Source organism: Chrysemys picta, chromosome 15 (genome assembly GCF_011386835.1).
Source record: "Chrysemys picta bellii isolate R12L10 chromosome 15, ASM1138683v2, whole genome shotgun sequence".
In the NCBI taxonomy this organism is placed as follows: Eukaryota; Metazoa; Chordata; order Testudines; family Emydidae; genus Chrysemys; species Chrysemys picta.
The window spans coordinates 15,731,619-15,758,220 of record NC_088805.1 but is presented as its reverse complement, the minus strand read 5'-3'; the positions used below and the strand labels follow the sequence as shown (position 1 = coordinate 15,758,220).

The 26,602-nt window shown below is 54.0% G+C and overlaps 1 protein-coding gene across 1 annotated transcript in view; it reads left to right on the top strand.

The window, feature by feature from the left end:
• The window catches only part of SLC25A1 (solute carrier family 25 member 1), a 41,517-nt gene extending 15,899 nt beyond the window's left edge, over positions 1-25,618 (top strand). Inside the window, exons 2-9 of the mRNA XM_005281074.4 lie at positions 13,509-13,616; positions 14,867-14,966; positions 16,722-16,860; positions 18,415-18,499; positions 19,182-19,286; positions 20,175-20,290; positions 21,307-21,380; positions 22,212-25,618. Coding sequence (XP_005281131.1) covers positions 13,509-13,616; positions 14,867-14,966; positions 16,722-16,860; positions 18,415-18,499; positions 19,182-19,286; positions 20,175-20,290; positions 21,307-21,380; positions 22,212-22,326 — 842 coding nt within the window. The 3' untranslated portion in view covers positions 22,327-25,618. The remainder of the gene's footprint in view (positions 1-13,508; positions 13,617-14,866; positions 14,967-16,721; positions 16,861-18,414; positions 18,500-19,181; positions 19,287-20,174; positions 20,291-21,306; positions 21,381-22,211) is intronic.
• Positions 25,619-26,602: the final 984 nt, after the last annotated feature.

Here is a 26,602-nt window from a genome sequence, read left to right as displayed (position 1 = left end):
CTCTGGGGCTCGGTTTGTTTTTCAGATCAGCTCCTGGAAGTGCCAAGTCAGCAGCTGCTGCTCAGCAGGACGGAGCTGGAGGAGGAGCTGGGAGCCAGCAGCCCGGCCTTGATATTTCAGCTCATCCGTCCCCTGGTGGTTCTCCTCAGGCCTCTGTAAACAGTGGAGGGGGGTTGGGTAGTGAAGTGAGGCGCCAGTGTTGGGTGGGATGATGGCAGCAGAGAGGGATGCAGGGCTCCAAGGGCCCCCTGGCCCTGGCCCAGGCCCAGCTGCTGAGCTCTGACCCTGAGGGGGGTGGGTGGTAGTCCAGGGATGCTGGGCGGTAGCCTGGTCCCAGTACACACAGCTGTGCCCTTCACCTGTCAGGCCTCCGGAGCTCAACTGGGGCTGGCGGCCTTGGGAGTGGTTGTCATTTGTATCGCTTCAGTGTGTAGGAGCCCTGGTCACCGAGACACGGCTGAGCTGCTGGGCTAGGCCCATTCCTGGAGGTCGGGGTAGACTCGGCACGTGCGTAACGCTCTCCATTTCCAGAGTGCCTGGTGGATAGTGATTCTGGGGAGGGAGGTGTTGCCCTCGTCTGTGGGTGGGCACACGGAGACACACCGAGGGGACGGGACTTGCCCAGACCCCTCTTCACTTCAGCCATTGCACAGGGATTCAGAGAGTGCTGCTGCACGGGGAAGAGCTGTGACCATCCAGAGATGCAGGGCCAGGGGCAGAACAATCCACAGGCCTTTGGCTCCCTGTGTCCCACACAGCAGGCACCAGTGTTACTGGATTGCCAATCCAAGCAGCAACCGAGAACCTGGCCACAGCATGGGATGGGGGTGGGAGAGCTCTCCCATCACTGGATCACCAGCCTGTGCAGGGACTCTGTGTGTGGGGGGGGGGGAGGGGGCAGGGGGCTCTCCCAGCACGGGATCCCCAGGCTGGGGTTGGGACTGGATGGCTCTGTGTGTGCAGAGACTGGCTTGTGTTCAGTGGTGGTTTCAGGTGCAGTATTTTGCAGGCAGTTTTCCTACGTGGGTGGGGTTGAAGGAAGCAATGGGGCTGAATTGATGGGGGCGGATGAAGCTCTTCAACCTGCTGCCTGAGGGGAGAAGCAGCTTTTCACCCACTGAGCGCTCTCGTCCCTCCTCCTCTTTCTCCCCCCCCCCCGCCTGTTCGGCCCCTACAGAGCAGGCCTGCAATTAGCTGAGCCGTTCGCTTCCTGCTGTTTCACGTGGCCCTCTGGATTCCATCCGTCGCTTCTAGTCTCAAATCCCTGTTAAATGGAGGTTTTCCTGCTGCCTGTAATACTTTCCTGTATTCTGCTTTATCGTGCTTTTGTCTCTTGGCTGCAGCGGGGTGAAATATAGTGAAACGTGGGTGCAAGAACATGCACTGTGGCTAGGGGTATTGGTGTTGTCTTTAAGGGGGTCACAGAAGGCTGAAAGGAACCAGATCAGTAATTGCCCCATTTGCTGCTTCTCTTGCTGCTTTCATTGAAAGAAAGCAGAGTGTCTGATCTGCCCAGATGCTAACACCAGCCCTTAGTGTGCCCGGTGCTGGGAGAGAAAGAGCCACGGGCTGGGGTGAGCCCCCCTGGCTGTCGAGAGTCCCATCCTAATAGCATGGGATTGATACTGAGAAACGTTGGGTGCATCCCCCAAATCCGAGAGAAGCTCTCGGCTCAGTAAGGGGGTTTCTGCTACCTGCTGGAGACTTGCTGGGCATGGGGCTAAGTTCTGCTCCGTTACACCAGTGTAAATCCAGAGTAACTGCATTGACTCCAGGTTGTGTCTCTCCGGATTTACACTGGTGTAACTGAAACCAGAATCTAGCCCACATGCTTTGTTCTCTTCAGAGTTAAGACCTCAATCTTTACTCCATAGTAGAGTTTGATGTAGCAAGTGTCATTCCCTTCCTGATGGTGCCAGAGGCTGGCTGGAAATGCTGACAATCCAGCAAGGAACTGGCAAAACGCACCTGTCCTGCAAGCCTCAAAAAGCCTGCTCCTCTTGCCAGCTCGGTCAGGCCGCAGTGCTCTCATCCTCTGGCTTGGCATTTTAATGTCGCTCCGGCAGCTCAGAAGGAATCGCGACAGCTGAGTGTCTGGGAACTGATGACTCACAGCTCTTAAAATGTACAAGACGAAATCATTGGCTCATGGGGAGGGTTGGAGAGTGACTTTGGCTGGGAAGGTGACTTTAGCTGTGCAGAGTTGCATTGTTGCCAGTATAGGGTGGGATGTGAAGCACAGTCAGTCTGTGCATGGAGCAGTGAAACTCCATTAGCTTCTCTCCTTGTTGGCCACTAAGCTAATCAGCGTCTGTAGGACGGACTCTGCTGTTCTCTTCCTTGCAGTGGGAGCTACTTACCAGGGACCAGTTAGAGCTGGCCCTGACCCAATCTATTGAAAGCCAAGGCTCTTTGCATGACAGTGCAAACCGCTGTGTTGGGTGCAGTGACCGTGCTGCTGGGTCTCGTGACCCAAGTGTTTGGATCCTCGGACCGTGGACATCTGGGAGTGGGAATCAGTGCCTTCCCCGAGAGGCAGCAGAGCCTAGTGGATGAGGCGTGGCACTGGGCAGCCGGAGAGTTGGGGATCAATTCCTGGCTCTTCCACTACCTCGCTAGGTGACCGTGGATAAGAGACATCACTTTGGTGCCCCATGTGTAAATAGGAATCCTGATGTGCTTGGAGTACGTTGGGTGAAAGGCACTGGGTAACTACGAGTATGTGTTCCCGTGACTGTAAAGCCATAGTGGATGAAGCAATCCTACAAGCCAGGTGGCCTTCTGCTCCTCAGCACGCTTTGTAGCTGCACCATGCTGGACGTGGATGGAGGGGGGATTGAAGGAAAACAAGCCGCCTCTGTGTCTGTTGCAGCCTCTTGCAGTTGGAGCAGAGTTCTCCAGCAATGTGATTTGCAGGGCTATGCAGTGCAGTTGTAGCTGTGTTGGCCCCAGGATGGCAGAGGGACAAGGTGGGAGAGGCAATCTCTTTGATTGCACCAGAAGACGAGCTCTGTGTAAGCTCAAAAGCTTGTCTCTCCTCAACAGAAGTTGGTCCAGTAAAAGCTGTCACCTCACCCACTTGTCTCTTTATAGGGTTAGGAAGCTTCCTCGTCAGCACGGCTAGGTGGGGGACTTGCTGCAGCAGTGTTGCCACAGCTCAAGGCAGAAGTTCCTGGGGCACTTTCCATGGACTTCCCAGAGGAAGATGAAAATAAGCCTTTTTCTGGCCCTGTCAGGCAAACCAGTGTGTGTTTGTGAAGTCAGCGGCAATGTCTGCAAACAGCAGCCATGGGAGAAAGAAGCATGGTTTGCAAGGCTGTAGGATTACAGGCTTAAACCTGGCAGGTTGCTAGGGTATTTTTAACGCTGCCTGTGCCCAATTCATCCCCAGAGTAACGTGAGTGGAGTTACACTGGGGAGGAGTCTGTGGGCTGGTCCCATTGTGCTGTCCAAGGAATGCGTCCCCATGACTTTCTAATAAAATAATAGATGCAATGGGCCAAATGCAGTAGAGACCGGCAGCTCTACAGGGTACACATCCGGGATGGCGTGGTCCGGCAACAGGGGCAAGTGGGAAGACCGTGTGGGTTGCACTGATCTGCCATCCAGCCGGGGCACAAAAGAGTGGGCAGAATGGGCAGCGTGCATGAATAGACACTGGGGATGATGATCATGGGAACCCCATTTAACAGCTGAAGGCCTAAGCAGCTCTGCAGAGGTTCCGAATGGTACCAACACTTTTCTGGATACCTGTCCTGCTTCATCAAAGGAGGTTCTGGGTGGTTGTGGTCCATGTTAAACCACACTAGCCAGCTTCTCCCCTTGCAGATGAGATCCAGTGGAGGATCTGGCCGTTCTGACTTCCGGAGCAGCTGCACTTCCTAGCGCAGGTTTTGCCTGGCCGCGGGAAGAGACCGTGTGAGACTAGTTCTCCAGGGGGTAGCTGTGCTGCATTCCTCCCACTGTTCGAAAGGCAGCTGTCTGCCGTTTTCCTCTTGGCTGAGTGGAAAAGAAGCTTGTGCTTTGAGGGTGTGAGCATGAAACCAGTTTCGCCAGTAATTAAGAAGGTGGCGAGTTTGAGCCTGCAGGAAGGTGTGACTGTCAGTATCTCTGGGAGGGGGCCAGCCCCCTTGTTCTAGTTACTCTAGTGTGGAAGAGCTACAAGATAAGGTAACCTGCTTTAAGCTCTGTTATCTTTGGCTACATAACCGACTAAGTGACAGCACAGTGTGTAGGAACTGAGATTTGGCGTACACTTAGGGCTCTTGCGGGTATTGCCAAGTCAAGAACCCCATGACATTTGATTTTTCTGAGAGCTCCACCTCCTGGAGTCATGTGATGACTCCCTGAGAGTCTCCCCTTTCCATTCAAAATAAATGTGTTTCTAGCTCTCATAATTGCAGAGAAGGGCGTGGAAAGATGAGCACAAGAGGCCCAAAATCAGAAGGTCCCTCCCAAATTTATTTTTAAAAAGCTCAGAATTTTTCAGGGGCTGACTCCTGGTTTTTGAATGTTTGGGATTGGTAGTGTTGCTTCAAGACTGGCAGAGCTCCATTGAGTTAGGGCTGTGATGATTTGGGGTTGTGGGGGTGGGTTGGGGGATGACTGTTGTGGGGATGTGGGTGTGGAGGGACCCCTGAATGAAAGGGCAGTTGAGGGGTGCACTGCAAGTCCAGGAGACCTTGGAAGGGTAGGCTGTGAAGGGAAGTATTAAATGTTGGGCTAAGCATGACACAGACACACACTCTCTCTCTCTCTCTCTCTCTCTCTCTCTCTGCCCTTCCTTGCTGAAGTTGTTCTACTGGACAAGTCGCGGCTCATTATCCACCCTGCTCCCGACACTTCCTCTGAAAATCAATGCTTTTAATTTAAATTGGGTTGTTTTTTTTTGATAAAATGCTTTTTGAGGAAAAAAGCATTCTATCTTTAGATAGATATACATTATAGCGCAAAGATATCTCGTCATGGAATAGGGATTATAAATTCTAATTCTATAGTATGAGACAATATATTCATGTAATGTTTAAGAAAAGTTTTGCACATACGTTCCAATAGTTCATGGATTAGGGACCCAATCTTATGGGGTTCCACAGGCTTCTGTATAGATTTAGGTTAATCTTTCTATCTACCCAATGGGTCTCAGTGCTCAGTCTAGAAGATACCATCAGAGATGCTTAGTCTTACAGTTCTCAAACTGTGTATTTGTGTCTCCAGAGGTAACATGCTTGTTAACAGCAAAAATGTTTTAAAATAAATAAATAGAGGTGAGAAATAACAGACCTCAACTCTATTGTCCCTCTGCAAATTTGTGTACACAGAGTCAATCCCTTACCTCTCTCTAAAAGTGAAAAGTTTCAAAAAGTTCAATGAATAGAAGATTGTTGACCGCTCGTGGGGAATATCCTGAGTAATACAAATACATTGACAGAGCAACTTCCTTCTGAGGTTTCTGAAGTGCGTTGCCAGTATGAACAGGCAGTTTGCCAGCCCAAAGCACCCCAAAATCATGAGTCATGGCCTCAGACACCATGAAATTGACTTTTAAAAAAACAAAGACCCCCAAGATTTTAAAATAGTCCTTCAGGGGTTTTATCTGCCTTCTGGGCTTTGAACCTTTTGGGATTGTGAGGGCTAGAAATCTACATCTTCTTTTAATAATAATAATAATTAATAAAAAAAAAGCTGAGCTGCTTCTCCTGTAATCCCATGCCTCCAGGAGCTGGGGCATTAAGAAAAACACCAGACGTCACCAGAGTGGGAAAAGCTGAATAGGTTAAGCCTGTCAGTGAGGTAGGCAGTAACTGCAACGCTGGTGAGGTTGGGGCTGAATTTTCAAAAGTTGTCTCTAATTTAAAACTACGGTCTAGGGGAAGGAGGCCTATGAAACATGCAGTGATGGCCAGACGGATGGAGGAATTGCGCTGCACATGGAATACTGAACCCTTCAAGCACTGCACTCTCTATGCGCCGCTGGTTGGGAACCACTATTCCAGTATTGGTGCTTCCCTTCCCTGACTCTTATGGGGAGTCTGTGTGCTGGGCCCCAGTGCAGTGCACATGCTCTGGGCTCAGCGGTGCAGACTCCGTCCTAGGGAAGGCCTAGTGTGTGGCCTACTGGCTAGAACACGGGACAGAAGACTTGGTTCTACTCCCAGCTCTGCTACTGGCCTGTGGGGTGACCTTGCACAAATCACAGCACTGCTCCGTGCCTGTTTCCCCAGCTGTGAAATGGGGATAATGATCCTGACCTCCTTTGTAAAGTGCTTTGAGATCTAAAGATGACAAGCGTTGTATCCGAGCTAGATGTTGTTGTTTTGTTAGAGAACTTGGCCTGCTCTAAACGCCTGTCTTGGAGCAAACCAAGCACATGTCCAAATGGCAGACTCGGGGCACTGTCTGCTACAGTGGCCCCAAAAGGCTCAGAGTTGCTGCCCTGCTATAGGCAGTGACTTCAAGCAGTGGTGGGTGCCTGCTGAACCCTGTAACACCCACCCCGCCTCCCCTCCCCCTGCAGTTTCTTTAGATTTCCTGTTAGTACTGGGTGTCTGCCTTGAATTTTGCCTCTCCTCCAAGTCAGCAGAGGAAGCACAGACAGAACCTCAAGTTCCTTATTCTTGTTGCAGAGCGGAATGTAATCTCCAAGTGGGCCGGCTCTCATGGTAAAAGTTTCTCTTTGTTCTCCCTCTGGGCCATTCATAGCTCTGTCCATTATGAGCTGTTCCACATCCCTGCTGACGCTGCAGCCATGGCAGATCGTGTTCCCTTCATGGGGTGTTGTCTGTGAGCCAATGACAGGCAGAGGACCTTTCTGCTAAGTCATGCTGAGTAGCTGTTCTCTGTGAATGAGAGCAGCATGGAAAGGGAGCTGGCCGGGGCACTAAGGGGGGTTAGGTTCCTTCTTCTTCCCTGACAGTGGGGAGGGAGAGGCTGTGAGAATGAGCTGTGTAGGTGTATCACAGCCTCCTCCACTGCCACAAACCTCACATCACCTCCGGTGTCTGGGGAGGAGAATGGGCACCTGGGACCACGCCCATCTCTGGGGCAGCCCCATGAAAATCACTGGACTCTGCAAGCTTGAATTTGGGCCCTTCTTTGAGTCTTGTGACACTAGTCAAAGATCAGGGGAGGAGTCCAGGAGCAGGCCTGCTCTCCACCTGAACGGTGCATGCACCACTGGCTGGGGCAGGGGTGTGAGCCAGGCAGGGTTAACACACGCCCACATGATGGAGACAATCCCCATGGATCCCCAGGGCTGAAAGATCTGAGTGTTTAACTTGTCCTAGTACTGGTCCCAAGCACACTCGCTAGCATGAGCGTCGCTAGGGGCCACAGCTGCAGGGCTCCATAATGCTCTTGAAGGTTTCTCCTCCTCCAGGGAAGGAATCTGAACTGGGCGGGACACAGAGTGGCAGGAGATGAAGCTCATATGGTCAGTATGTGCCTCCAATGCTGGTAGAAACCAAGGGCTGACACTGACCCTTTCATTGATCACAGGCACAGGAGACTGCAGTTTCAATAAGGCACGATCCAGTGTCTCATCTCTCAAAAGGCAATAGTGTGCACAAGCCTTTGACGGAAATGGGGCTTTTAGGTTGGGCACTTGTTAGCATCCATTTCTCTGCTCACTGATTTTAGCCCACTGCTCCTTTGTTTGATCTGAGTTACACTTCCTACAGCCCATAAACCCCACATACCGAGTGTCTGCGTTCCAGGAGAGTTTTATAACTGAACCACAGTCAGAAATGCACCTGATGCAAACATCCCGAACACTAGGAAAATTCTCATGTGGATCCAGACTTCACCACTAGGCCAAACCAAAACCCTGGAGCCAAACCATGCTAGAGACCTCCTGAGCTCTGGGAAAGCTCAGATCCAAGCTTGGTAGGCTTCGCTCAAACGTTTGGCTCCTTTGACCTCCAGGATTGGGTTGGGGATCTCACGGGAACAGGCTTTCTACTATGCTCTTGAGCACTGCTCATTTCTACCGGGGCCAGAAATCCAGCGAGAACAGCCTTGCTTGGTCTGATCAGCACTTCCAGATCCTGAGTAAATTCAGAACCCGCAACTTGGAGGCACTCAAAACATTAGCTCAGACACCACAGATTTAACCTAACTCTTGCCAGAACCGCATATAAGCTTAGGGCTACCGGAGAGGGCAACAAGGCTGGGTCAGGCTAACAGGGTTATGGGTAGAACCAGTTCCTTTTACTCTATGAAGGCCAATTTGCCCAGTCTGGGTTGAAGTGCATCACGAGTGATCGGTCTGGTTGCGTTAATTTCACAGCTGGAATGTGACTAGTGATCTCTAATTCAGTGCTAAGGGAGTTGGGAGACGAGTTCTGCTCCTTGCTTGTCTATGTTATGGGCACTACAGTGGCACAGCCATAGTGCTGTAGCTACGCTGCGTAGCGGCCTTAGCGTGGGCACTTCCGATGACAATGGAAAGAGTTTTTCTGTTCCTGTAGGTGATCTATCTCCCCAAGCAGCAGTAGCTAGGTCAATAGAAACATTCTTCCATTTAAGTAGCTGTGTCCACACTGTGGGTTAGTTTGCCGTAGCTAGGGTGTGGATTATTTTCACCCCAAACGACATAGCTACGTCGATCTACTTTTTAAGTCTAGACCAGGCCTTTTGAAAAGAACCAAATTAGAGAGAGGCAGGGAGTGCATGTGGGTGCAGGCTCGGTTCTGCGCAGGCTTCTTGGGCTGCCTTTTGAATGTAGCTGGAGGGAAATGGCGCAGTCGGCATGCGAAACATGCAGTCGCTTAGCTAGCTACAGGAGTCCTTGTGTCTCGAGGCAGTCTCGTTCTTAAGGTTGTTTGTTGGAGAATCACTATTACAGGGCAGGAACTGCGGATGCTTTTTATACTTCTGCTGCTGCCCATGGGCGGTTCTGAAAGGGTTTCTTCTTCTTCTCATCCTTCCCCCCCCTGCTACTCTGGGGTGTTTCTTCAGCCATTTCATAGCTATTTTAATATCCCTCAATACTAAAAATGCTGTTCCGGTTGCGACACAAAGCACCAGCATCCAGTGAATTCAGGGTCAAATCTGACACTTTATCCTACTTCGCCCTACTGAAATCAGCCTGTGCAAATACGGGTATGGTGCCAAGGAACTGGATCTGCTGACTCTTGAGAAAAGTTTGGGGGTCTGTGGAAAACGCATCTTGGCCCCAAATACGCCTGTTGCAAGCTGCTTGGATGCCAGGGACTCTTCACACCGAAGTCTGGAATTTCTTGAAAGGGAAACTCTTTTTCAAACGACTCTAATAAAAGCACACTAACTTCCCACTGCTCTCGACACCAGCTCATCCCAGAATGTCTCTGCAGGCTTATTTACAATTACATGGACGTTCTGGCACTGAGTAGCTGCCTGTCAGTTACAGCACTTGGCTGCCAAACCCGAGTGCCAGGTAGGTTCCTGTTGCTGTTCTCTCTGATGCTAAAAACGTAGCAGCAGGGAGCTGCACTTCTCCAAATCCTGCCCTCTGTCACATACTGACAACTGCCCCTGACTTCAGTGAGAGCTGCACAGGCGTTCCATAGGCAGCCTTGGCCCTCTAGCCGTTGGCGGGGGCTGTGGTGTTTGATCATTTCTATAGCTAGACAGGGTGTGCAGGGCACTCTGTGATTGGCCAGCATGAGTTCTCGACACCTTGCAGTCTAGGAAGGGAAGTGGGGTTGTGACCCCTGTGTTGGGAGCCTGTGGTACAAGGAATACCCAGTCTGCGCCGTAAGGGATGCACAAGCTAAAAATTGGAGTGGGAATGGTGTAAACACGAAGAGCCGAGAGATCACTGTAGACAAGACAGTTAGATGCCTGGGTGAAACTGTGGCTTTGTTTTGAAGTCGCTGCTAATATTCTATTGGCATCTGGGATCTTCAACACCATCCTTGGGGTGTTTTAATCTTTGTGGTGGTGTTTAAAAGGTGAAAAGGGCTTTTCCAAGTGGAAGCTGTTTTGAGTAATCCTACTAGCTCATCCCTGATGAATGTGACATTTTGTCTGGGCATAAGCTTTCGTGGGTAAAAAACTCACTTCTTCAGATGTATCTGAAGTGAGGTTTTTACCCACGAAAGCTTATGCCCAAATAAATCTGTTAGTCTTTAAGGTGCCACCAGACTCCTTGTTGTTTTTGTAGATACAGACTAACACGGCTACCCCCTGATACTTGACATTTTGTCTGTACTCCTCTTCTTGTTCTTTGCCTTTGCACTACCAGCTTCCCTTTGTATCCTTCCGCCTCACTCACTCATCTCCTTGCAGATCTGAGCTGCGAACACCCTTCCCCTTTGTCTAATTCCTCCCCCGCTATTTATCAGTTAATACTGGAGTTCTGCATGTGACTCCCTCAGGCCAGCCTGAGCCGCAGTTGGTGTGGAAATTGCTGCCTGGACTTAAGTTGTTTTGTGAAACCGTTACGCGCACTTCACGTTTATGGAGTACCAGGCTGTGTGGGTTGGCGTGGTATCTGAGAGCAAACTGGCCTGTCCCAGCATGGCTCGTGATTGCCATAAGGATTTCACGGTCACGTGGGCCCCATTGTGTCGAGTATGGTGAGAATTCTAGGTAGGGCTCTGAGCGGGACAATCGGGCCTCTTTCCTGTTCTCTTAACCCCCCTGCCCACCCCCCGCAATGGGCTGGAGCAAGGGCTGGCCAGCATTCAGGGCCTTACTGCAGCGATGACGCGTTCAGAGGAGAGCTCTCTGCGCCACTCCTGTTTCATTTTTTTTCTGGCGTGGTGCTTCTCTTGTTCTTGTCCTGGTTAGTCATTCTGCAATTATTTGGCAGTTAGCAGTAATGATTTGTTGCTTTCCAACTAAACAGGAGTATTGCAGCCACTAGTTACCTACCTCACGGGACACTCAGATTACGATATTATCCTCTTCGCACATATAGAGAAACTGAGGCACAGAAAAGGATGTGACTGGGTAGAAGAGGCAGTGTGGCCTAGTGGATAGGGCACCAAACTGGGAGTCAAGAGACCCGGATTCTGTCCCTGGTTCGGTGGCTGACTTGCTGTGCAACCCAGTGTGGGCCCCTTCACTTCCCGTCTCTATTTCTTCTTCTACCCTTTGTCTGTCTGTCTTGTCTATATAGATTGCAAGCTCTTCAGGGCAGGCCCTGGGTCTCCCTGTGTTTGTACAGTGCTTAGCACAATGGGTGGAACCTCTGAGCATCACCCTCAGAGACACAAATAAGAACATTGGCCACCCAACGGGTCCATACCAGAGCTGAAATTAGCACTTTGGACTTCCTGGCTTCGGTGTCTATATTACGACAGATGTGGCAGGTTTTTCCCATGGAGCATTTATTGTGCACCTGTGGAATCTCGGCATTCCCAGGCTGACTTCCTAAGGCAGGGGGATGCTCAGTAGCCCTTTGGAGGGGGCGGGGGGAGCGTCACTGCAGGCCGACAGGGCTGGATGTTTGCTTAGGGCAAGAAAATCCCTAGACCTAGTTGTGCAGGCAGCTCTGTGCCTGTGAGCTCTGGGGGCGGGGGCCTTGCTCAGGTAGCCCTCTTTAAAGCAGGGCTGCCTCCTCTTAGAACCAAGGAGGGGGGGAGATTTTATCATTTAACTTGCTGCCTTTAGGGGGGAGTGCTGGCTTAGGGGCTGTTAACCTATTAACTCCAGGCACTAAAGGGGACAAAGGCAGAACAAGACCCAATGGCTGGAAGCTGCAGCCAGACAAATTCCCATTAGAAATTAGGGCCCAGTTTTTTTTTAACCGTGAGGCATGGGATTAACCCCTGGAAGGAAGAGCCGAGGGAAGTGGTGGATTCTCCATGACGGCAGATCAAGTCTGGATGCCTTTCTGGAAGCTCTGCCTTAGTCACTGGGCACAGCGCATGGGTAACTGGGTGAAGAGCTGTGGCTGTGTTACACGGGAGGTCAGACGAGATGCTCTAAAGGTCTCTTGTGGCCTTAATCTATATCCTTGGCCCTGTCCCTTCAGGCTTGGGCACTGGGGCGCTAGAGACGCGGGGGTCTAACTTTAAACTACTGTAATAGGAACCAGGTGGGAAAAATCCAAGCAGTTCTGTGCTGCTTCTAACTTAGTGTGTAACCCTGGGTGATGCTGGTGTCTGTGAGCCTTGTGAAATTGCTATGGAAATGGACCAGACCAGACACTAAATCTACTTGCCCAGCCTCACCATACCGATTAAAACACAAAGCAGCTTTTACTTGCCCACCTACTATAGCTACTGGCCTGGGGATCAGACAGTGACCAGAATTTCCTGGTGCTGGTTTGTGTCTCCAAATATGGATAGAAACTCTCGACACAGGGAGTGCGGTAAGCACACAGTGCTGTATACCTGGTGAGCTGTGCTGCGCAAACAGATCCTTGGCCTGAGGATTTCACAATCTGAAGCACAGGCTGGTGCAAGCATAGAGCAGGATGTGTGCTTTACAGCTGGATTGTGTCACACGCGTGTCTGCTGGAGGAGCAGAGTGTTCTTGGGGTGAAAGGAGAGGCTGTTCTAAGTGGGGGGGGGTGAAAGGGAGCAGTTGGTACAGGGCTTTGGCAGGAATGTGGGGAGCGTTGGAGGAGGGGGGACAGGTATCTCTCTGCTGCAGTTACTGCATACCCAGCACTGTATCTTTAAAGTACTTTATTGACATTTAGTGAATTTTCATGCTAACACCATGAGGCAGATAATTACCATTATCCCCATCTTGCAGGCTGTGAGGGGGCGGGGAGGCAGAGCACGATTACATGACGTGCCTTTGGCACTGACTGCCTCTGTGGCCAGAGCTGGGGCCAGAATTTGGGAGTTCCTGGTTCCCAGATCATAATTCAGGCCTTTAGTCTGTATCTGTGCACGCCTGTCCCCTGCCTGAACTGTCTGTGGTCTGCACTGAAAGCTCGTCTGGTGCTATGAAATGATGGCATTAAATCAGGGCTTAAATTCTCCCTGAGTATTTCCCGGAGCCCCGGGGTTCAGGGCTTCAGCCCTGCGGAGCACACCAGGGCTGCTGCAGGTTGGAAAATATTTACTGGAGCTCTGCTCAGGACAGCTCTGGCTGAATTTAAGTCCTGCATTAAATGCTCCTCTGCCAGCAAAATTATTATTATATGAGAGTAGCAGCAAGGGGCCCCAAGTGAGACCAGGGTCCCATGGCCCCCGGCGTTGTACAAACACACAGTAAGGGCCAGCCCCTGCCCTGTCTAACCAGACCACACAGAAGAGGAGGGCAGAATATGTCTCACTTGCTCTGCTGAAAGCATCGAGGGCCAGATTTTCAAAGGAGCAATTGTTCAAACGTGCTCCCATGTAGGCACCAAAATAAGTGACGAGCTGCTCAAAAGAGCTCATGAGTTGCTGAGCACTTCTGCAAATCTGGCCCTTACCCAAGTGCCTACCTGGGAGGTGACTCCACTCCTGACTCTGGCTCCAAGTGCTGAAAGATGGGGCTTGGGCAGTTAGAAACGGGCATCAGGGAGTTGCTACTGAGATGCTGTGCAGTTCCCGGTTCTATCTCCCGCTCCTTGTTCTCCCCAGGTGGTATTGCCGGTGGCATTGAGATCTGCATTACATTCCCTACGGAGTATGTGAAGACTCAGCTACAGCTGGATGAGAAAGCTAACCCGCCCCGGTACAAAGGCATCGGTAAGCCCAGAGCCTGGCAGCCGTGGGCACAGAGAGACTGGAGTAGGGATCAAACAAGGGGACTGGCGATTGTCAGGGGCTATTGGAGCTGCTGCAGCCAGTGGTTCACTGCCAGCTCCAGGTGGGCTGAGATGCTAGGCAGAGACTGGCACCGGTGGGTGGAGTGGGAGTGAGCTGGGTCTTCAGGTGCCCCTCACAGAAGGACCCTCCCTTGGAACTTGAGGGCCTGCCTCCTTCCTGTCCCACAAGGGGGGGGAGTAGGGAAAGGGGGGAGAAGCCATTTCAGGGTACAGAGGGTGGCTCAGCGCGCTGGGCCATCGGGTCTGACGTCCTGCCCCCACCAGTCCCTAGAAGCTGAGGCATCGCAGTTAGATGAGCGCTCCCCTCTAACAGACCTGGCCAGTTGCGCAGTGCAGCACACCTGTTGTCACTGAGGGAGACGGCATGTGCGTTAGAGCCCTGTTGGCGGTAGCCTGGTTGGGTGCCCAGGCTGGAGGAGTTCCAGGGATGACGGCCTCGTTCCAGCCCGGAACGACTGGCAGGCGTCCCTCCCTGGCAGGATCATAACCTTCTACTTACGTACAGGCTGCATTGCGGCGTGCTGTACTGTATCACCGCTGCACTCTGCTACTTACGCTGTCAGCTGGGGCCAGGCTGGAGGGCAACAGTCACTGGGGTGAGGGAGAACCCAGCTGGCTTGGAACCGGGTCCTGAGGATCTGCAGCCACATGGCTTCTGACTTGCTGAGTCCAGGGCTGAACAGTGCCCTGTGCCATTCTCCCATCCTGGATCAGCTCTGCAAAGGGCTTGGCATTGCCCAGTTCTAGCTAGGGAGCCTGAGTCGTGTAGCCAGACACCTGCTGCATGTGACTTGAACTTCACCGGGGGGGAGGGGACACACATGAATCAGGACTTCACGTTCCACAGCTGCAGCACGCTGGAGCGGGAGGGGAAATCCATTAACTGCAGCAGCGTTGGGGTCCTGGCCTCCTTGGCTTTAGCGACGAGACGAACACGTCCACTCGGACAGGGCCGGTGTTCTCTCCGATGGTGCGTTTGCAGCCTGGCGTTGGTTACTGCGTTACCTGAGCTGTTCCATCCTGGCACTCACCTACCCTGCCCTGAGCACTCCGGCTGTTACCCAAGGACAGCAGGGAGTGCGCGGCCCAGGGAGAGCCTGAATGGTGGAAGGTGATGCCGTGCTGGCTTGTGGGGCTGGCTAAACCCCTCTTTCCATGCCTTCTCCCCAGCGGACTGCGTGAAGCAGACTGTCCAGGGCCATGGAGTGAAGGGGCTCTATCGAGGCCTCAGCTCACTGGTGTATGGCTCCATCCCAAAGGCTGCCGTGAGGTAAGGCACTCCGGCTGTGACTTCCAGCCTTGCCCCTGAGGCGTTTGTGACTTGCAGTTGCCACAATCTGAGCCCAGGTGATCCTCCTGCTCTCCTTGACATCCACCAGGCCCCCAAACAAGCCGATGAGAAACCCCGTAGGAGTCCCTTGGAGTGGCCCCTTCTCCCCATCTTGCTGCTGAGGGAGTCTCAGGCCGGGGGTCCGTCTCGCACAGCCTCTCCGCAGAACAGCCCTGCCCTAAAAGCCAGGCACGCGGGGATAGGCTGGTGAGGGCCCCAGGCTAGCAGGCCGGAGGGCCATGGACGTGCCTCCTGTAAAGGAGCACAGTGCAGGGTCTGTCCGAGGAGCCCTGAGTGACCCTTCCTGAGGGCTGCCTGTCATGGAGCGATTGGCATCACTTGCCTGTGTCCGGAGGAGGCCTCATGTTTGGAGATGTGCTGAGGCAGCTCGGTCCTGCTGCGGGGAGGGGAGGGAATGACTCAGGGTAGTTTGGGATCTATCCGCAGACGGTCTCCGTCAAGGTGGGTCTGGCCAATCGTTACTGGACAGCGTGCCCAGTTCCCTGGCAGGGGTGGGATTGCCTCCCTGGATGGCCGTTCCCTTTGGGATGGATTGAGAAAACCATCCTGCTCTTAGCAGGACCAGCCTGAGTGGAGGCTGCCGGAGGGCTGGCTCCAGGGATCGCCCTGTCTGCCAGCCGGCCTTGCTGTGGGGAGCTCCCCCAAGGCACTGCCAGCAGTGTGCTCTTTGGGAAGCTCCCAGCTCCTCCGGGCTGAGCCTTTCCCAGCAGCAGGCACTGTAGGGAGTGGGGAGACGTTGCTGGGCCTGGCTGCTGCAGTCGCAGCCTTCCCAGGGAGGAGATGCTGCAGGGGAAAGCGGGTGATTTCTGAGCAGTTCGGTCCCCACCCTCAGCGCCAGCCCAGGCGGGTCAGGGCGGTGGCGTTCTGGCAGATCAGCTTCACTCTTCTCTGGAGCGTGAGGGCGTGACTCAGAGACGAGCAGGGTGGCTGGGCCGGCCGGGCTAGCAAGAGCAGCTTTGCAGGAACTGCTCTGCTGCCTTCTCTCTACCCGCTGCCAACGAAGAACTAATAGCGGTCAGCAGTCCCAGCCTGCTCGGATGGGGGGGTCGGGCGCACTGCCACCCCCCTTCCCCTGGGCTTTCTGGCTTACGATGTTTGCAGGTGCCTGCCTTGCCAGGAGAATAGTGTGTGGGCATCTGTGCTTCGCCCAGTGGGAGGCATGAGATGGGCGTAGGGCGGCTGGGTGTTTGGAGCCAAGGAGCTACGGAGGGGCTCGGCCAGGGAGTCACTTCCTGCAGCAGCCTTGCACCCAGGCAAGGGGAAAGAAGAGCGAGTCCTATTCAGAGGGCTCCTAAGGCACCTTCCCCCTCCTGGGGGTCCCTGGCTCTCTGCCTTACAGCCAGAACAACCTCAGCCTCTGCAGCGGTGGTGTGGCAGGAGGGCGTACAGCTAGTCTGCTCTGGGTTATGCAGCCCCCTAACCAGCCTCTGGGAGGCACAGAATATCAGCCCCCGGCATCCCTGGTCTGTTCTCTCCGCTCCCCCTGGAGGCGATCCAAAGGCCAGACCCGTGGCTCCATAGCGAGATGCCCCCGGGGCACCGTGGGAGCTTCCAGCCAAGCTTGTTGGCCCAGCTGCACTAGAAGCTGGCTAGCCCTGGCCCCATCCCTGTGCCCAGCAGCTGTGTCTGCCCAGGCCGGTGCGGTTTGCATTGGCTGCCTTTCTCCCCGGCCAGGTTCGGCATGTTCGAGTTCCTCAGCAACCACATGAGAGACGAGAAGGGCAACCTGGACAGCAAGCGCGGGCTGCTGTGCGGCTTGGGAGCCGGGGTGGCCGAGGCCGTGGTGGTGGTGTGTCCCATGGAGACCATAAAGGTACAGCACAGGCCCTCTGATCCCTGGTCTGAGTATAGGGGGAGACCAGAGACGACGACTTCGGAGGGGACGGCGGAAGCCAAGCAGGGAGCACCATTGCCCTGTGAGCGCCTCCTGCTGTCGGCCCCAGAGCTAGCCTGCTTGTTGGAGCAGGGTATTAACCCAGCAGAGCCTCTGCTCTGCTCCCCGCCTGGCCTCACACAGGGAGCTGTTCTGTGCATTGGTGCTCCTGCCCAGACAAAATGTCCATGGGCTTCAGGTGCCCACTAGTGGTGAACGGTCAGAGGTGCAGAGACAGTCTGTGTGTGGGCGTTCCCTCTAGTCTCTCCTGTTGATGGGAAATGTTAGCAAGAGCTCAGACAGGATCTGATTTTCCTGGGGCCTGCAGTGAATGGCGGCTCTTCTCTCCAAGGCCAACCTTTTGTGGCCTGACCCTGACAGATTCTGGGTATCAATGCAATGAAATATCCGCTTAGCCACACCAATACACTTGCTGGCAGAAGTAAATGCAGCACACTGCATGAAATACCTAGCCAAGGCTCCATAGCAGCAAAAGGCATTTTGCATCGTTGTTGCTTCTAATTCCTTGCCAGGCTGCCCCACGCCATGAGGCCATTTCGCTATCTCTGCTCTTTCTCCCCGTGTTAGACTCAGGGTTTTTTTTTCTCCTTGTTTTGTAACTCCCAGGCCCAGATTCAAAAATGATGCATTGCCTGGAAATCCTGTTCAGTTCTCAGTAAAATGTGCCCTTCTCAGTGATATCTGGATACAAACGCTTCCTATACTGTGTAACATGAGAGCCAGGGACTGGGCTGGAAAACTGGCCTCTGCTTGCATGACTCTCTCCAGCGTAATCCTGAGAAGAGGCTGAGAGCTGTGAGCAGCAGGACTGGGACTCAGCAGTCTGTCCCCAGCTCTGCCACTGATGTGCTGTGTGACCCCAGGCACGTCCCTTCATCTCTCTGCTCCTCAAAGCTCCCATCTGCAAAGTGGGGATAAATAGATGGACCCTCCTTTGCAAAGTGCTTAGAGATCCTTGGATGAAAGCTGCCCGATAAGGGTGAAGGGACTGTTATTTACTGACATGTTATATGCTCTCACGGGTGACCAATAGGTTAAGCATTGGGGAGGATGCACTGCTGGCCTGAGCTAGCAATAGCTACCCTTCTTCCCATCCTGGGACTTCCAGACTCTCCCCTTCCAGGTGCCGACCCTTGTGTGTTTCAAGTATTCCAGACCTAGCTGCAGTCCTTTTTGTCCTAGGCTGATTCCCTAGGCTGCATGGGTCCCTTCCCTTTCTGACTGCATGTGGAGTGCATTAGCAAACTCTTACGCAGTTGCAGGTAAATGTCGGACAGGGGTTTCATTCCGCTCTGGAATGCCATCAGTATGGTGCTGCCCCAGATTAGCAAAGACCCTCGCTGCTGAATCCCTGAGCAGAGCCTGGCTGCCAGGCATCTGACTGGGATGTTTGGGCTCCTATAGCTTGAGGGATGGGGGGTCTCTTCACATGCAGATTGGGATTAACAAGTCCTAACCTTCTGTCCGCCCCAGGTGAAGTTTATCCATGACCAGTGCTCCCCCAAACCGAAGTACCGCGGCTTCTTCCATGGCGTGCGGGAGATCATCCGCGAGCAGGGTGAGGGCCCTGGCGTGCAGCGTGCAAGGCCCCGCAACGCTGGCACTGGGGGCTGGGTTGTGAACTGCCTCCTCCCACCAGAGTGGCAGACTGGTCTGTGAGCTGCCAAGGCAGCCAGAACTGTAGGGCCTCGAAAAACACTGGCTTCCAACTGTCTGCTCATCCCTCAGACAGTCTGGTTCTTGGGGGACTTGCTTCCCAGGCCCGAGCGCCTTTCCTCTCCCAGCCCGGCCAGGGGAAAGCAGTGCGGCCCTGTCAGCATGTCCATGGGAGGGCAGGGGAGGCCAAACGATAGGTGGGTCTAGCTTTTTGACAGGCCACCAAAGCCATGGAGAGCCGGCCTCACCCCACTGCCAATGAGGAAATGCCTCTCTCCCCCCACCCCCCTATTAAGAGAGCTGGTCAGGGGTGGGATTCGAACCCATGCCTCGAGAGGAGACTGTGACCTGAACGCAGCGCCTTAGCCCGTTCGGCCATCCTGACGGCAGGGCCAAGTGGGTGGGGCGTGAGGAAGAGCTGGGGAGGAGCTGGGCTCTGGGCCCCGCCGGGGTGGGTGTATGAATGGGGGAAAGGGGAAGTGGTGTTGTGGGCCACAAGAAGGCCTGGGGTCGGTGGTGTTCCTGGGGAGACCAGTGTCATGCTGCTTCCCCTCCTCGAACGCTGCCCCTTCTCCCTGCCGCAGGTCTGAAGGGAACCTACCAGGGTTTAACCGCTACTGTCCTCAAACAAGGATCAAACCAGGCCATTCGCTTCTTCGTCATGACGGCGCTCAGGAACTGGTACAAAGGTATCCGCGCTCTGCCTCCCTCCCGCTGCCTCACCCCCACGTCTCCACTCCGGGCCCTGCCTCTTCCAGGGGGCGCTGCAGGCGGAGAGCCACACAGCACGGTGACCTGCTGCAGCCAGGGCAGGCTCTGGCTTCTCCAGCCTCAGCTGAGCTCCCGCGTCTCCCTCCAAGTGAAACGCGCCCACCACCAGTTTTCTTGTGGGGTCGCTTTGACAAGACGGAGGAAGGGCCCGGGGCAGAGCAGAGCTGGGGAGAAGGGAAGCCTGCGTTAAAAGCCCAGGGGGATGCAGACGGCGAGTAAGTGGGGACTCTAATGGGATCTGTTCACTCTGCCCCTGCTCGCACCTGTCTGCTGTAGTATACACGTATCTCCTTCTCCTGTGCACACTCAACGCCCCTACCCCTGCCCCCACACACTGGGCCTGGGCCCCTTTTGACAGTTTGTTCAGAACTAAGCCAGCAGGGGGCGCTTTCCCGCCCACTCACTGCTAGGCCAGCCCTGGCTTAGGCTTGCGCGTTCCCTGCCTTACCACCTGTGGGGGCTGAGGGCTCTTGTTTGCTTTAAAATCTCCCCAAACGACTCTTGGCGGCAAACAGGCAGCCAGGCCCCTCTGCTCACTGCGCACACCTGGAGAGAGAGAGAGAGCATCTCTGACCCCCTTGGCCCCTCTCCCTCTTCTCCAGCTGCACTGGGGGCTCCCACTTGCAGGGCCCCTGTTCCTTTCACCGCCCCTCATTGTGCCCCCTGCCTGTCGGGGCCTGTGCAGCGTCACTCAGTGATGTCTCTGCGTGCTCCCACCTCTTGGTGCTCATGAGCTCTGGCCTTGTGTCTCTCTCCACCCTTTTCCCCTCCTCCTGTCCCCTTTGTGTCGCTCTCCTTCTTCCCAGGGGATGATCCCAACAAGGTCATAAACCCCCTCGTCACCGGGGTATTTGGGGCCATTGCCGGAGCGGCTAGCGTCTTTGGCAACACCCCCCTGGATGTGGTGAAAACCAGAATGCAGGTACAGCATGTGGTCATGTGGCTCCTGGGCTTCTGCTGAGACCCCTTAATTCGCCTCTAGGTGCTCCATGTCTACTGCTCTCATCCAGACCATAGCCGCTGGGCCAAGCGCCGAAATGGGGACATGGCTACGTGCCCTACGGCGCCCTCCCGCTGGAGGAGCAGGAGCTAGAACTGAGACTGCTCCCCACCAAGGCCCTGTCTGCCCTAGAGAACGACAGCTGGGGTGCCTGGCCCGATGGGAGAGCGAGGCCCTGGGCAGCAGTGTGCCCACACTAGCCATGCTGTGCTCTGTGGCTGTGGTCACGCTGCCCTCTGGGGACCTGAATTAATGGCCAGCGATTCGCTCCTAGGCGACCAGACCCAGGGCTCCCCTGTGCTAGAGGAATTTGGCGTGTTCCTCTCCTGGTGGTCCCGTAGCCCAGTGATGCTCAGACCTCAGTGGTTCAGGAGCCAAATCAGCGTTGCCCGAAAGAGCCACAGTCGTGTGAATTCATTGCTTCGTTTACCAGCTGTATATTATTCTCCCAGCAAAGTGACTGACCACGTATTATTGTTTTGTCAGCTGCAATTGGTTAATCACATAGTAAAAGCATCCTGATTGGTTAATTAATTGGCTAATAATTAAATCAGTGTTTTAATAACATGGGCTGCAAAGAGCCACCTGCGGCTTGCAAGCCTCAGTCTGAGCATCACTGCCGTAGCCCGTCTCAACACACCTTGCATCCACCCAAAAACGCCTGCCGTGGGGCATAGGCATGGCCATTGCTATTTGGGTTAGACCCCGTCTAAGCTCCACCCGGCCCTCCTCGGGGCCAGGCTCCCGCACAACCAGGCTGGCGAGGATGGAGGTCACTGCTGTGACCGCTCCGGCTGTGCAAACAGAAGCCCCCCCCTCCCCCCAAAACCTTTCCAGAATCTCCCAGGATGGCGCCATGGCTTGTGGGAGCTGTGCTGGGAACTGAGGCATCGATCCCACCATTACAGGTCTCTGACCCTTCTCTCTTCTTCCTCTAGGGGCTTGAAGCGCACAAGTACAAGAGCACCTGGGACTGCGCCTACCAAATCATGAAATATGAAGGGCCCATTGCGTGAGTCTGGCATCTCCTTTCCATGCAGGGCGCTCAGGGCTGGGTGAATGTAGAGAAACAGGGACAATCCCTGCAGCCGAGTTCTGGCGAAGCAGTTCAGACACGTATGGTGAAACGGGGAATAGTGACATAGGAGGCAAAGGGATCTGTCACCGTCATGGTTGAAAGGCACCTTACAGTGGGATTTGCAGAAGGGGGAGCAGGTCACTGGCACACGAGAAGAGGGAGGCTGTCCCTAAGGCGTAGGGGATAAGATGGGAAAGGCAAGGGCCTGGTGAATGGTAGGAGTAGCAGTGAGCCCTGGCTGTGAAGGAGGAGCGGAGACACACAGAAGAAGGAGGGGAGAGAGACTTGTATGGATTTTATTCGCCTCTCTACACATGCCACAGAAGCACAGGCCCAGAGCCTCAGCTATGTAAAATCAGGGAAGCCAACGGTGACCCACCCCGCAAGGAGCTGGCCTGGAATCTGAAGAAGTGGGTGGTGTGGGGAGCGGATCCTGTGACAGGAGTGGGGCAGTTGGCCAGAAAGCCCTGACTGGGAATCTTAAAAAGTTGGGGTCTCTGGGTGGGGTTTGCCGGGCGGGAAGCAGCCCTTCCCCAAACCCCTTTCATTCCAGCGGACTGGGCTGGTCCCCGCTCATGTTGTGTGAAGGTGGAGGGGGGCAGGAGGCTGAGCTGGAGAGCAGGGTGATTCCCACCAGGCTGCCTGCTCGGCCACAGATCGCTGGGAGCGGGTGGGCTAGGCCTGCTCCCACGCCTCGCCAAGCTGTGCCTTGCCCAGGCCTGCATGGGGCTCTCTGCTTACCCCTCACCTCTCCTCTCCTGGCAGGTTTTACAAGGGCACTGTGCCTCGCCTGGGCCGGGTCTGTCTGGATGTGGCCATCGTCTTTGTCATCTACGACGAAGTGGTCAAGGTCCTCAACAAGGTGTGGAAAACCGACTGAGCCGGGCAGCAGCACCGTCTCCTCCACCACCGCGAGGCAACAGCTGGAGAAAGATGACCAACCCGGGAGGAATTATATGGACATTTCACCAGGAGCGGTGCCAAGGTTCAAGTCCCCCACTTGTGTGAAAGCAAGGGAGCTCGCCCTGTGCTCAGCCAGTCGGGCTCATATCAAACCCTGACCACCTTTATTTATAGGAACGAACTGTGGAGTAGTTTAAATTATTGATCATGTGCTAAAATGATAGATTCCCCTCCCCCCACCATCTGCAAACTTGGCAAAGGCCAGCTCTGCCAGCCTGGGGGCGGAGGGGGCGGGGGAATAGGTCAGTGCCCAAAAGTGAGAAGAGAGGCCACGATTCTCCAGCCAGATTAGAATTCAGTCCACGTTTCCTTTTGCCTTTGAGAAAACAGAGCCAAGCTACCAAAGGTTTCCACTGAGCTCACTGCCATCTCCTGCCTCTCCCAGCAGGATGCGCTGGAGCGCTGGCTGCAGGGGAGCGATTGCAGTGGTGTGATGTCCCTGGCTATGGGGAGCTCACTGCTACTCCAGTCCCATCCTCCTCCTGTAGGAGGCGCTCTAGGGAATGGTGTGGGACCCCTGGCTGCGAGCCATGCATGGCTAGTCCAGAGCCAGTCTCGAGAAGCAGGAGTCGCTAGCGGGGGAACCCCTGGTTGTGGGGGAGCTCCAGCTGCCCTTACCAGAGCTGCCAAGTGCCTCAGTCACAGCGTTTTCCAGTGGGAGTCACTAGGGCCAAAGAGGATTGCTCGTGAAGTGAGCTGCGTGACCCACACTGGCCCTTTAGCCTCTTGTTTAAGCCAGAAAGCTGAGTGGAGGCCCTCTGGGGCAGGCAATGTCCCTGCCTCCGTGAGTCAGATAGTGTGATCCAGACCGGTGGCTCTGCATGCACACCTTCCTGTGGGAGCTTTGCCTGCCCAGCCATCTCCACTGGAGGAGAGAGGAAATCCGCCCTGTACTGCCTCCTGGGAGCACTGGGGGGCTTTGCTATGGGATCTGCAAGGGACCCAGTGCCCAGAACATGTCCTCTACCATCCCAGCCTCTCGCACAGGCTCCTGGAGGTGCGGCAGCTGGTGCGGTAGAGACCCTGCACTGCGCGGTGATGCCTTCATTTTCATTTTCCTTGCTGAGGAAACTCATTCCCAGGGCATGAAATTCCTTCCTAGAATGACCAGGTTCCTCACCCCTCTGACAGAGGCACCTTGTTTACATGTGAGATGAGAGTGAGAAAGGTGAAGTGCTCGCCTGCCACTTGACCTTCTCTCATTAAACTGCCTCTTCCACTCTGCCTCACCACCCTCACCCCCTCCGCTCGATATTCCAGTGCTGAGAGCCAGGCAAGTACCTAGCTAGGCTAAATGAACTTCACACTTCGTTATTAACACTTGTACTGTATCCCCTGGGGGGACAGTGACCCTATCCTTGCCCAGTGCCAAGAACTTATAATGGTTCCAGTGCAGATTTGTGCCAAAATCGTGTGTCTGTCTACAATCGTTATGCAGGGGTTTGTCTGTTTGTACTGTCAGTGACAAATGCAGCCTTAACACTCTCGTATGCGCAGGCGAAGAAGGAAAGCACAGGGAAGAGTCACTTTCCGGCTCTCTGCTCGCAAGCCAGTGAGGTTTTTTTGCATTTGCAACTTGAATAAAATAAGAGCCTCACTTTAGAACCCACTGCTGGCTTTACAGATCTTGGTTCAATTCTGAAATCAACCCTTACATGGCGTGTGTGCTCACACCCTGATGCCTATAATATTGCATTTACGATCATGTTCCTGCCACCCCACCGTGAACTCACTGTAGCATCTGCAGTCCCTATTGCACCAGGCTGCCTAGGCAGCGGTTACCACGCTGGCAGCCGAGCCAGATGCTTTGTTTTCGTTCCTGCTAATATTTGAGTCCAAAGGTTTCTTTTCAAGCTGACTTGAGTAAAACGTGTTAATGTTGCGCTTGCAGCTGCAGGCTGGAGTGACTCTTGCCATTTTCAAGGCCAAATGGGGGCGCTCTGGCGAGCACCCCGACAATAAACCAAAGTTGCCTGTTAAAGTCTCCATTGCTCTGTGTGGGCCAAAGGCAGCCCCGGGTCTGTTGCAATTTAAGCCTTTTGCTCACATCCCTTCAGCCACTGAGAGCTCCCCACCCTACCCTTGCGTTCTGGATGAGCAAAGGGATTCGGGGGGGGCAGGCCCCAATCACTGGTGAATGCAGTTTGCCAATGCAGCTAGCGACACTGCAGCGACACGGGAATGATACACTGGCTGCAGATCATTTGACACGTTAGCCCACGTATGCTGCAGTCTCCTTTGCCAAGTGTCTCCCCTCCGAATTCCAGGGTACTTACCCTGGGATTGCACTGGTCACCACTAGGTTCCGAAAAGGCTGGGAACTCTTCCTGCCCCCCTGTTTTGTGTTTACCGTCCAATTCAGTCCATTGCCTCAGCGCTGTGCTGATAAGGGAATGAGATTTGATGGCCTGTCTAGGCCCTGACTCTTCTCAGATGCTCCCATAGCACATTAAAAATGAGATTCTGAATGACTGAAAACTAAACTGGACTGTTTCTTGGGCTCAATAGAAATGTCCAAGGTGCTGATCCTGTAAAGTCCTTGCTCGGATGAGTAGATCCCTTGACTGTGGTGCTGCTAGTGAGGGGATCTGAAAGCCAAGCTGGGTTCTTCATGCCTGCTGACTTCAATGATGGGAGCAAAGATTGTGCCCTAAATCCAATCCAATGAAAATCGGAGGGTGGGGGTGGGTGGGTGCTGAGTGGAAGAGGGGGACATTTGGGAAAGGCTCTTCCTACCTGAGACTAGTTCGGGTCGTCTCTGCCAGGACCAAGGAATTATTTCCTGTGTTGCTTCTCGTTGTTTGGCTTCTTCAGGCTTCAGAGGAGCTGCTCCCTCCCAAGCTGCCTTTGAGCTAGAAAGAGATACTACCAGACAGCTGCCTAGTGCACGGCCGAGAACTGCTGCCTCCGGGCTCGGGAGGTGGGAGCCACTGTTTCCTTTAGTCACATGCTCTAGGGCAGACTCTCTACCTGGAGTGACATTTTATGGGTGCAGGCCATTGCCCGACACCCATCCCTCGGGGTGGGTGCCAGAGCCAGAAGAAAGCTCGGCATAGGAGTGTGTGCACTGTGTGGGCTCTGCCTTGGCAGAGTTTCTGTGCTCTGCTCTCTGCAAGGCTGTGTCTTCTACACATGTTGTGTCAGCCCCTGCTGCTTTCTCAGGTTTTACTGCATTCAGAGATTATGTAATAAACTGAAACCTGCTTCAAGCTGGATGTGTGTGTGTCTCTCTCTCTCTCCTTTTTTTTCTGGTGTGTCCGTGTATCTGCTTTTTTGTCATGGATGCCTCTGAATCACGTGGCATCGAAGCGCTGGTTAATTTCAAGAATGGAGTATGTGTAGTATCAAAGTTCAGAATTCAAAGGAATTCTCTTAATGAGCACACCCTGATGGAGTGGGAAATGTGCTGACTAAGTAGGCTGGTGTGCTGATCGGAGTTCCATGCGGCAGCCATCTGCTGTACTGGTGAGCACTCACTTTTCTCTAGGGAATCACTAGACACGGTACCAGTTAGCTAACCGAAGGGCTAATGCCTTCGGCATCTGGAGCAGAGCAAGGATGTGGCATGAAATGAACAAAGGCACGGTGGTGACTGTGATGCTTTACTGCAGTTGCCTGTTCTTCCAAGAGATGCAAATTCCCCCCAGAAGTTTGCGGGAGAGACACAGCCGTCTCTCTGCTGCTGTGTGCATCTTGAAGAGCCACAGTCTGAAATGTTCCAGTGTATCGGTTCATAGAAGAGTTTTGGCATGGGTACAAATCCTCCACTCAGGCTTCTGTCATTGTTCTAGTTGAACTCTCCTTCCCATCTTCACACAATATTCTGTCGGAGATTGTCTGAAACACGTGTCCAAGGCATGAGTATTGCTGCGTGCCCCAAAACCTGGCCTGCAGTAATGAGAAGAAGGCCTCATTCTGCCGCTGCCCTGCACAGTCACCTCAGGGCCATCGGCATGGCTCCAATTAGAAGAGATGCTTCTAGATTCCTAATCGGCATTCATCATCTGTCAGAACAGGAAGAGTCCTGCTCCTTGTAGTTTAGGGAGCCTGCTTCCCCTCTCACATCTGCGTCAGGTGGGAGTCAGCCAGTAGAGTTGTACTGGTGTCCAAGTTGTGAAATTGACACATGAGGCCAGATTCGGCCGTGGGACAAGCAAGATCAACTCTTCTGACATGAGTAGAACTCAGTCCCT